The sequence below is a fragment of the Patella vulgata genome, chromosome 8, assembly GCF_932274485.2.
Source record: "Patella vulgata chromosome 8, xgPatVulg1.2, whole genome shotgun sequence".
Taxonomy (NCBI): domain Eukaryota; kingdom Metazoa; phylum Mollusca; class Gastropoda; family Patellidae; genus Patella; species Patella vulgata.
In genome coordinates, this window is record NC_065886.2 from 39,852,929 (window position 1) to 39,865,548 (window position 12,620).

The window sequence follows — 12,620 nt, forward strand, 5'->3', positions numbered from 1 at the left end:
CACAATGGTTCATTTTGGGACCAACATATCGTTCAATTTTATTTCATTAATTCGCTTGTGTGTAGGGGTCTGGAAGGAAACCGGAGGACTAAAGAGAAAACTCATAAGGTTGGACAGGTGGCCCTACTCTTTGTCGTCATGTACAAGTATGGCATCAAAAACACGCCACTTGACTCAATGACAGACCTTACAATCTAAAGCGTATGCGTCAGACCACCATATAAAATAACAATAGGTAGTTGTGATTGTTTGGTAAAATACATTTATTTTATATCATCATCAATAATATACAAGAGTTCAAATCGCGATACACAGTCTCTTAAATATCGCCGCCACATTTATTTAAACAGAACAACTCTCTTTATAAATGCTGTCCATCTTGTTTTAAAAACGTCACTTCATTACAAATTATTATTTACAGGGATTTTTTTAAAAAAAGGGGAAAAAGAAAGAAGAGGCCCAATCGTCTAAGAGTATATGTGTGAAAATTTAGCTTACTGAGAATATGAATGCCCACAAGACCTTATGGACTCCTATAACTTATTTGAACATATCCATTTTGGTTGAAATCCCTCTAGCCATAAATGCATCCATTTGCCCAATCAAAGTGTCCCTGTTAACCACCCTGTGGATTCTAGCTACTTAACTTAAACCAAATTTCATTGTAACCCATCAAGTGATTTAGCAGTAATAGTCTAAAATAACTAATTCCTTACGCTTGGCGGCTGGACGATGGACAGAAGTAACAACATAAGCCCTTAGGGCTGATGGCCTAAAAAAAGGAAAGAATATAAATGACAACGGTAACTATGGCGATGATGAAAACTACTTATTTATATGTATAGATATGACAGCTACAAACTAATAATGTACAATATTTCTAAACTTGTATACAATCTTTGTTTCAGTTCACCATAAATTCATGGTGCAAAAAGTTGTATGTTTAGGTATTAAGATGAAAAATCTATATTTTAATATGATTATAATTTATAGTTATACATTCTGATAAATAGAGGGTCATTTAGATTACCTCCCTTTGGTTTTTATACTTTACTCAAATTTCAAAACAAAGAATATATGTTAAATAAATAATTGCCCCTCAAATGTTCATAATGATATACAACAGAATTTATAACAAGTTATTAACTAAACTTGATTTTCTTTGAAACTTTGAAATAAGAAGAATGGCAAAGAGCTCATAAATTTCAAGGAAATTCTATGTAAATGTGAACTCGAACACTTTTGCAAATTTTTAAAACATAATTCAAAATACAATTCAATTTAATACTTTAACAATTTACATAATTTGTGTAACAAACAATCTCATTATTGTTATTTTTGATGAATTTTACAAACATGATAAATATTTAGAACAGAAATAGTTTACAATCTACAAAACCTATCAAAATATACTGTTGTATGTTACCATGGAAACAATGGTCAATATAAATAGTCACCATTAAAATCATGCATTAGATCAGAGTTCTTGTTGTGATCATATTTGCAGGTTTTGACTAACAGACAGTGAAACTGACCAGTTGGTGAATTTCAATGACTGTCAGACAATTTACTTGCCTTAAAAGTAACAAATTTCAATGAATTTAACTTAGAAACATACTAAATACAATTATATTCATAGTTTTTAATTGTCAATTTACTTCCAAGAATTGAGATAACCATTAAAATTGTCTTATTCTTCCAAAAAACTACCAGGGACCTCACTGATCATCAATGATTGATGTAAACTTAAACTAGAATATTTTAACACTGTAGCCTTGTCATCGATAGAGGGTAAAATTCCTAGAACAAATTTTAGCTCTTCGCCAAAGAAAAGGCTGCTTCTTAAAAGATTTTAGTTTGAGTGAATAAGGCCCTGAAACACTTTAATTACATGTGCTACATTTCACAGACAATTTGAGGACATGGAATAAAACACTTTCAGTACATGACCTACATTACACAGATAATGTGAGGACATGAAATAAAACAGAGGTAAAAAAGTAAAACAGTGTAGTGAAAAATATTGTATAGAGTTTGGTTATTAAGTACAATAGATGCTTATCAAGTAAAAGGTGCCGCGGAGGTCAATCACTGGCCTCTTGATTAGAAAATCCCGGATTAGAAGACCCCAGCATGACTCGAGAAAAACATTCAGGATTTTTCAAGCCAGGTTCTTACTTGTCAGGGATCAAGCTAGCAGGGTTCACAAGGAAAGTGTGCCTAGTTGTTAGCATGGGACAAAAAAACAAAGTCCACGCGCATACACATTGCAGTGCACGTAATAAAACTCTTGGCAGTTGGAATTATGAGAGAATTATATGCAGAAATGCCACACTCTGGGGAAAATTCTTCCCTTCAAGCAATTTTTATTATCGTCAAAGAAAAGCCATTGGGTTTGTTCACCCAATATTTCACTCAGTCTGAGACTAACATAGTAATATATATTTTATGGATACACGTGCCATATGAGAATTTTTCCTGAACAATTGCATTTTTGACCTATGGTTGTGTATATGAAATGTATCTTAGCTGTTTGAATTTGAAAAAAGTTGTTGATTGAAAAACAACCACAAACTTCCCAGACAAAGAAAAAAACAGCATAATGATAAAAACATTAAATCCATGAAAAAATCAGTTACTGTGGAGTTATATATTTACAATTATGACTGACACATTTAATAAAACACAAGACAACCGACCATATCATATAATACCACAACGAAAAAACAATCTTTCTTCATTTGATTGAAATCTATTGATGAAAAATAATATACAAAATGAAAATATTGCTTAAAAAATTTGACAAATAATAATAATTTATTTGTAAAATAATTTCATCGAAGTGACTGACATTTGGAGTTTGTGTTGAGTAAAACATTAATGATGTGTGATATTAATTCTAATACCATTGGTGACTGGTTTTACAAATGGAGAGATTACTAATCTAATAATTACTACAAATAACACTATTCACAATAATTTACAGTAGTCAATATTAGGAGTTATTCCCCTTGATTCTCTTGACCAGTTTAAATGATAAATATCGGGTACAAATTTCTTATTTTATAAACAACTACTTAGATGTAGAAGTTTAAAAAAAAACAAAACCTGCCAGTATGGATGCAGGATAACACACAAAAAGCTTAGCTATTATTAAAAGGATCTATTCCAGATATATTTCAGACTGCATTTTGGCATTCAATTGAATACTTAAAACCATTTCACTACAAACAAAATCGTGTGAAATCTGGGACTACTCCTACAGCTTCATTATTAAAAACTACATTTCTGAATTCTTTAATGTTAATTCTTTACTCTAAGTAATTATCTTATAACAATCTCACACATTTCTTCAAACTGAAGAAGTTTATTATTGAATAATGCCCATTGTTTATCTCTCCGTAATGTCACTTATCCTAAACAATTGTTACTTTGGTTGCCAACTAATTTAAAGAGTTTTAAGAAATATAGATGTTTGTAAGATTGGAATCTGCAATACTGTATTTTACTTTGATGAATGTGGTTTGTTTTTATAAATTAATGACAACATTGTTACTATAAGATTTAGATATCTGTTTGTGTAAGATATTTGTATATAAGTGAACAGGATCAACTCTACAGTGTATTATAGAAACCAATCAGTGAAGGACTTGTCTAAAATATTTTAGGTGTCAAGGTCTTAATATATTTTATGAATATCTGCATCATTATTAACCTATGTAGGCGGAATAACCTTCTTGTGGATATCAACCGTATTTTCTGACACAGATTAATCTAAACTTTATGAAGCATCATAAAGCATGCAAAATTGTAAAGTTTATTGTGCCGCTTTAATTAAATGGTATATACATACGAGACTTGCCTCGAACTTGAGGTTTATCTTAAAACAGTATATAATAGATTTAAAATGCAATAACACTAAGACTTTACTATAACGTCCTCACATATTATAAACAAGCAAGCCTGGAAATAAGGCACCGGTCACTGACCCAAAAACTATTTATGGAATAAAAATTATTGGTTTATTAACAGTCAATGTTTCGAAGATGATAATCTTGTCTTTATCAAGCAAATGATACATGCCACTCAAAGAAGTACAGATTCAGGCGTTATTAGGCACAATACCTCTGGAACCTGTCATGTTTTTATTAATATTATTCAAGATGCATTAGGTAATATTGGATAAAGAGATGGCAGTTCTTGCTATAATAGTTAAAAAATAGTTAATAAAAACAGAATGTGCTGAAAATTTCAGTCAAATTACTAGATATTAGCGATACAATTGCAGGCTAGCCTCAATTGTCATTACTACCGTTGTTACGATAATAAACTAAGTTTTGATTATCCATTTTTATGGAATCTGCATCGACCATAAACGTATTTGAATCTACTAAATATCGCAGGCATCCGATGGCATCTTGAGTTGATTACGGTCTTGTCATGTTAATTAATGTTGAATTAATAATTTAAGGTCTAAAGAAAGACCTGCATTAGGCAGATTTATCTCTTAAATAATGCGTGTTTAATACATGTTCAGTACAAAGTATAAAAGTATTCATTATTTCCAGGCTAGCACTAGGGCTTCATCATAACACTACTGGGAAACATACTGACTTTTGACTTAATAGCAAAAAGCTCTATTTGCCGATTTCCCAGTTTAGCAACTGTCATTACACAGAATTTCATAAAATATTAGCGGCAGTGCAAATAATTACACACTGTGAAAGAGAGCACTAAATATGGACTCTTTTGATTAAAATCGTGCACTGTTAAATACGTGATACAAAGCCAAGAACAGCTACAAATTTAACATAAATAAACCAAAATAATAAAAATACAAATGTTGAACATGTTTCCATGAAGAAATGGTGATGAGTTTGTGGATAATATCGGTTAACCATGCTAGATTCAAATCTACATAAATATGACTATGCTTTTCTTTATGATACGTTTTAGTGTAAAACGTTGAGAAAATTATGGGATGTGTGATGTTGCTATGGTGATATTATGAACAGCAGCTTTTGTAAACAGCTGACATGTCTGCCTCTGAATATCCCAAATTTCTTGATCTTTTGTACATCTGTAAATAGAAAACAAATATATTTAAGGAATGAATGAAATAAAGTTTTAACATCCTACATTTCGGCACCCACCGAGCTAAAAAAGACGGGCCTACGCCATACAGTGTGCTATGATGGAAATGTAAATGGAGCAATACAATGAAACTGAATTAAAGAAGCTGAAGATACTAGACAGAAGATAATTCCTGGATGTAAAGGTGAGGGAGAGACAAGAAACGAGCTAAACCACATCCTTCCAGATAACATTGGAGCCGTTGATATCTATATTCGAAACACTTAACCGGTATATATTTGGACGCTGCATTTGTTTGCAATTCCTAGATATGTCATAAATACTAGTGCCATATACTTAAAACTGTAAATGACTAATTGTAAATTAAATGAAATTCGGTATGATGTCATCCTGTTCTGCACCATCAGGCTAATGAAGGCAGGCACACGGCATGCAGTGTGCTATAAGGGGAAATTTTGCCTGGACAATAAACGCTACGGCCTACACTTATTTTGATCTTTTGCCTGACCCTCATTCTTCACCACACCAAGATCGAAGCCAGAACCTTCTGTTTTGTGGTCAAGTATTTTTGTAAACATATATTAATAAACCTCTTTTATTCAACATGATTTCTCTTGATATCCACAGTACTTGACAACTAAAAATATATTCACAGGACACAAGCTTGATAAAGAAATGTCGAAAAATCACGCAGTAACAAACATACATAATTAATTGAATTCCATAAAATTGTGTATTTCTAGTTCAATTACTAGATGCTGTTAGTGCTGATATCAAGTAAAATTTTACGCATCGATGCATCAGGAATTTTTTCCAGCCATTTTGTTAACATTAGTATTTCTGATAGAAACATAAGATTTCCCTAACATTATCATTTAGAAATGTTGATTTATTTGAATAAATATATTCCCACAATATTCTTCTGTTATTTATTATGACATTAACATCATCCGATTCACCTCAATTTACACTTGTTAGCCATTGTTCAAATTTTTTGTGACGGCATGAGGGGTGTGGAAGTTTGCATCAAAGCCTGTCGATAGGGATTTATAAAGTACATTCTCTATTGCCCGTGACAGAAAATAAGACTTAATCGTTTTAACAATAGCGTTTAAAACCGTCCTCCTGACATAGTTTGTTTGGCCATGGAGTGTATATTAGATTTGGGCTTTAAATGAACCGTGAAATTGACCTTGGGGTTGAAGGACATGATAGGCAGGGGAAGTAACCAACAAAGGCAGTCTTTGTAGTCAATGGAAAATGGAAACAAACATAACGGAAGCGTAGCATAAACAGGTCAAGCTGGGCTAGCCTTTAGAATACAATGTGCGGGGTTCATTGATTTGTTCCGTTACATGTATTTTGTTTTATTTTGAATTATAAAAACACAGAAAAACGTATTGAAAAGGTGTTATTTATTTTAGTGGATGAACTTGTGAACTCCTCGGACACATAAAGCTAATTATTAATAATTTTTGTTGATGCATCGATAATACAAAAAAGGGTGGCGAATCACATCGGCACCAGCCGAATGCATCGGATACTTGATATCAGCACCAGATGCCATTGAAACAATTTAGAAGTATATTATTCTATTAACTGACCTCGTTGGCGGCAGATGCCATGTGTAAAGGTTGTTCAACTCGATCACCCAGACCTAAAGCCAGACGTAAGTCTTTCTGTTGGTGTTGTAATGGAAAATGTGGATCATATTTTCCATTCATAATTGCTGGGAAAAAACCAACAAAAACAATATAAGTACTAATTTATTAAATGTTATTTATACAGCTGTGTATTACAGCCCAACAGTGTAATGTATTGTGAAATCTATTTCTTGAAGGAAAATCTTATTCTTATTAGAAAAGGAAAACATTTTTGCATATATAAAAATATATAATATCATCCACACTAATATGTATTCAGATTGATTATGTAACATTTAATTAAAGATACATTATGGGAGATAATGAGTTGGCAGTTCTCACTATAATAATTAAAAACTAGATAATGTAAAGGCAATTTACTGAGAATTTCATTTAAATTGATCCACTACGAACCAAGAATTAAGCAATTGAAATTTCCGCCTAGCCTCGATCATCATTACTAAAGTCGGTACGACAAAAATCATAGTCTGGATTATCCATTTAATCATTAAATCGTGATGGAAAGTTATGCAGTAAATCGGATCATAATCTACTATGTTAAACATACATTATGCAAGAGCTAAATCTGCCTATTTCAGGTCTTTCTTTAGGCCTGAAATGTTATCTAAATTATTAATCAGACATTAATTAACTTATCCAGACCATAATCAACTCTCAATGGCATCACTAGCCTGCAATCTTAAGTGGATTGTGAGCCGATTTACTGCATAACTTTCCTTCTCGATTAAACGATTATATGGATAATTGAGACTATGCTGTTTATCGTACTGACTTTAGTAATGATGACCGAGGCTTATGGGAAGTTCAGTCGCTTAGTTCTCGGTTCATAGTGGATCAATTTGAATGAATATTTCACCAAATTGCCTTTACATTATCTAGTTTTTAACTATTATAGTGAGAACTGCCAACTCGTTACCGAATCTCCCATAATGTATCTTTAAGAAATCAGAATCAAAATACCAACACCAGATAATGTCCCAGCTTAATTGGATTTAAAAAAGACCCCCCATCTATAAAAAGTTTACTAACAACAGGGTGTTTAGTTGCAGGAAACACTGGAGAAAACACAAGCTGGGGAATCTAAACCATGTCACTTGACTCAAAGACAAATCTTAAGATTTAAAGCGCAAACGTTAGACCAATCAGCCATGCCCACCTTATTTTGAAGAAATAAATCGCTGTGTCCTACTAACCTTGACATTTGTGTATTATTGTAGGGCAGGAAAGTGAACCAAGGGAGAGAATCTCTGTTAAATCTTCCTGGTCTAATCCAACTTTCTCTGCTAATGCCATAGTTTCACTTAAACTACTCATTACACACCCTAATAACATATTGTTAACTAACTTCATTTTACATGCTGTACCAACTTCATCTACAAAGAAATTTTTATAATTAATAACATATTGTTAACTAACTTCCATCTAAAAACTTACATATAATTAATAACTTCATTTCATGGCCATCTAAAGTTTACTTTAACTTTATTTATGAAGGTCATTTTTATTAAATTTCAGGGAAAAGCTTATTCACCTGTTGTAGCATTGATACTTTTAAAGGACAATATTGGTGCCAGTCATTATCACATATGTGATAGAGCTGGTTTAACACATTCCAAATATAATTTTAACACAGAGATCATTGCTACGATAGCTGAGTAATACAGTTTTCCAGAATCGGAAGTGACGAACGCCAAAGGAAAACACGAGTCATCTCTCTATATAACTGACTGATGTGACGAGTGATAACAGATATACAGGCGAATTTCTGCTCACTAATAATTCATTCGAAGACCAAAAGTTGTTGTATGAGATTGTGAGAGGATATCTGACAATTCATAAAAAGAATTGACTGCCACTAGATAAGTGAACACGAAAGAAAAACAGAAAAAGTCTGTGCATTACCATGTTTTTATAAGATATAGAATGAATATAAACAAGGGAATGTACAGACTATTTCTATTTTTCTCGTGTTCTCTTATCTAATGACATTCAATTACTTTATTGAACTGTCAGGTATCCTCTTACAGTCCCATATATCAACTTTTGGTCTTCGAAGGAATTATTAGTGAGCAGAAATTCGGCCGTATATCCGTTATCACTCGTCACATCAGTCGGTTATATAGAGAGATGCCTCGTGTTTTCCTTTGGCGTTTGTCACTTCCGGTTCAGGAAACCTGTATTACTCGGCTATCGTAGCAATGATCTCTGTGTTAAAATTATATTTGGAATGTGTTTAACCAGCTCTACCACATATGTGATAATGACTGGCACCAATATTGTCCTTTAACCCAATTAGATCAAACAACTATACAGGAAATACTTGATTTACCAAACATTAAATCATTAAGGGGCTATTTGTATGAAAACAAACCATTTCAGAACTAACATAATAATTATGGTATACAACTGGACAGGTGGTACCTGTCACAGACTTTGTAAGACACCAATTATCACATGTTTTTATTATAATACACACATTGTGTGATAATTTGTGTCTGACAAAGTCTGTGACAGATGCCTATTTTCACCCTTGTATAGATACGTTGTGTGATAATTTGTACAGGACAAAGTCTGTGATAGGTGCCTCATGTCCAGGCTTGGGTCTAATAAATATATACATATAAGAATTAAATACACTTACTTCCTAAGTAGAAAGATTTTTTGCCCATTGCCTCGAAACATGAGAAACAATCGTCATATAATTTACGATCACCGGAGGTCAAAATGACTAGTTGACCTTCTAATGCTGGAACACGACTTCCACAAACAGGTGCTTCTAAAAATACTCCACCTCTTGCCATAATTGCCTACAAACAAACAAACATTAAATACATGTATTACCGGTTATTTTTTCACCATATACAACATTGGTACCTATGTGACACATATAAGTGGTATCAGGTGTTCTATTTTATTCATAAATGAATGGTATTATAGATCAGGCATGGTCTATTTAACTGCTCTCCTAAAACCATCATTGGAAGAAATGCACAGAGTAGGACAATAAACTCCATTCCATTGCATTTTATCAGAATATTGTAATTTGATAGGTGTATTTGTCCCCATAAAAGTGGGTCAGAGGAATAACAATATTCTATAATGTATCAAGATCAATATCTCTAGAATCAATTAACAAAATTGCAATTCTGTTATTCTCAACAACAAATATATATTTCAAATACATCAGGTATAAACCCTTTATAATATTCTATAAAGTGAGCAAAAGCAATAATGTCTGAAACAATTAATGGATATTCTTGCTGTAAATCTATAAGTTTCTTTGTTTCACTAAACAGAGAAATGCATATAAATTCAAGCTGAATGGATCATAACTTTCGGCTAAAAGGTACAGAAGATTCTACACAGTGAGCAATGACAATAACTCTAGGAAAGATGGCCACAAAGATTGCAGCTTATCTAATAGGAAAACTTGGATGTATTGATGGAGATGACAGCAATACAATACACAACCAATTTACCTCTGCAACATCTTGGACTGTTTCTTCATCTATTGTTGACATTTCTACATAACATTTACCTTTAGTTATACCTTGTAATACACCTTGATTACCAAATACAATCTACAAAATACAATTACAATACCCCTTAATTACCAAATACAATTACAATACATACAGATTATCAAATACAATATACATTGATTACCAAATAAAATAAACATTGATTACCAAATACAATATACAATTCACATTTACCACCAAATACGATCATAATACACACTGATTACAAAACATAATTACAATTTTCAAATACGATCTACCACCCATAAAGGATTCACAGTAGCTCTGTGAATGTGGTGACTTGGTGATGGCTCACTAATGAGGAAGCCCCTAAGGTTTGTTCCTCAGGATATTCCTGGGTTTCCCCTTCTCAGTGGCACTGGATTGTAGTCTGGATAAAGGAAAAGGTCTAGTGATTTGGACAGGACAAAAAAAACCAAGTGTAGCGTATACCAATGGGTGCCAGTTAAAGATTCTCTTTCCATTGGAAATCAATAGCGCCACCATTGCATGCCAATCTCCATTAACCTGGTTTGTACAGATAAGTGGGACACTAATCCTTATTTTAATTCACCATCCTCACAGATGTTATCAACCCTGATTTCTAATTACATACTGAATATTAACAACAACTATTTGTTATTCATATTTGATGGAACTGTCCGGGAACAAATGTATTTCACACTATAGAGTTTCTGGTTGATAGGTTTAATATATATATTATTGATGCTAGTATTCTTGTTATAATAATAGATATTAATTAATCTGGCTGATCTCTTCGCATAAATACGTTGTAAATACTTGTCATAATCTATTATTCATCAAACTAATTCATGCATTAAACTTATATCATCTCTAATACATATAAAACATATGGCTTATTTTCATTATGTTATTATAATAAATATAACATTAATTACAATGTTCAATGTTGATGGTGATAATGTCTCTCACATAGTACAATTGTTCTCACAGAGGAACTTATTTACAATTGAATCATTTGGGGCAAATCATCCCAAAAAGAAAACCGTACCCCCTTCGATTCTCCTTTAATTTGGTTTATATGCCCATGCTGGTTGACAAAGCTTATATTTCATTGAAATTTGGCTATTTTAGCCCAAATGGGCGTGTCTGCTTCTATTGAAATGACCGTAGCTCAGTAACTGATTGTTCAAAATTGCTGAACTAGGTATAGCTGGGAATGCAATTCCACAAGGATGTAGTGTTCAATGTTCACATGAACAACAAGAATGGAATGGGGTTTAATGTCTTGTCTACACAATACTTTGATCTTTTAACAAACATATACATGTAGTCCTTTTTCATACGAATGGAGAGAATTTTGCACATACAGCAGCATTACTGTTTACTCTTCGTCTATTTCCAACTATCAAAGGTTTTATGTACATATATCATGTAACATACAAATGACCAAACATACTGTTCTTGTCAAATCTCGTCAACTATCTCAAGGGATTTTAATCTAGCTTAAAGTCTCTAATCGTCATTTGAATCCATTGAAAACTGCAATATTGTGGAAGTTAAACTTCTAAAAGTTTAATCTGTCCAAAAATGGTTCAATTCAGTTCAGTATAATTTTCTCTAATGTGTTAATCATTCGGACGCATCCCCCCTACCAACACCCTTTTTAGCATCTGAACACTGTACATTTTTGTAATACTTACATCTCTAACTGCCAGTGAATCTGAGACACAGGTGAAGGTTATATCTGATGATTGAATGACATCTGATGGTGACGTACCTCGTAATGCTCCAGCTTTCACAAACTCTTTACACTGTAAAATATAACAATACATAAATATAAGTTGCCAGCCAACTATATATTCAATTTAATACTGTCAAATTGATATTAAGCTTGGAATTATGCCACCTGTCACAGTGTCGGTCTTAAATTCAGGGGGTTTTTTTCTCTAAGATTTCTTTATGCTTCCCTTTGAAAAATTGCACCTGAACAATATTTCATTTCCTTCCAAGAACCTCAAGGCCAAAATGGCATCTGCATAAACTGGCATCTGTCTATAATTTTTGTTTAAATTAAAACTCAATAGAGTCATTTATCTAAAATTCAAATAAGACAAATAAGCCTTGAATACATCAAAAGACAAGTTGCCAGGCAACAAAACATATGCCTACAGCAGCTAAATCGTCCAAGACATCCAAGAAGGTTGTCATGTTTGTGCACACTAAAAACTGATCACAGTAATCAACTCATGAAGTAATCATTAGAAAAAATTAAAAATTGTCCTAGAACATAAATGATATGGGGAAGGGGATTAAGGTCCTTTTTTTGAATTAACTTAAAGCAAATACCAGTAATCAT

At 32.6% G+C, this 12,620-nt stretch overlaps 1 protein-coding gene across 3 annotated transcripts in view; it reads right to left on the reverse strand.

Moving 5' to 3' along the window:
* Positions 1 to 245: 245 nt before the first annotated feature.
* Positions 246 to 12,620, reverse strand: part of LOC126830027 (uncharacterized) — a 52,250-nt gene continuing 39,875 nt past the window's right edge. For all 3 annotated transcript variants that reach the window (XM_050560243.2, XM_050560244.2, XM_050560242.2), the window contains 6 exons: positions 11,965 to 12,075; positions 10,238 to 10,339; positions 9,400 to 9,565; positions 7,952 to 8,131; positions 6,699 to 6,823; positions 246 to 5,080 (listed from right to left, as the gene is read on the reverse strand). In XM_050560243.2, coding sequence (XP_050416200.1) covers positions 5,006 to 5,080; positions 6,699 to 6,823; positions 7,952 to 8,131; positions 9,400 to 9,565; positions 10,238 to 10,339; positions 11,965 to 12,075 — 759 coding nt within the window. In that variant the 3' untranslated portion in view covers positions 246 to 5,005. The remainder of the gene's footprint in view (positions 5,081 to 6,698; positions 6,824 to 7,951; positions 8,132 to 9,399; positions 9,566 to 10,237; positions 10,340 to 11,964; positions 12,076 to 12,620) is intronic.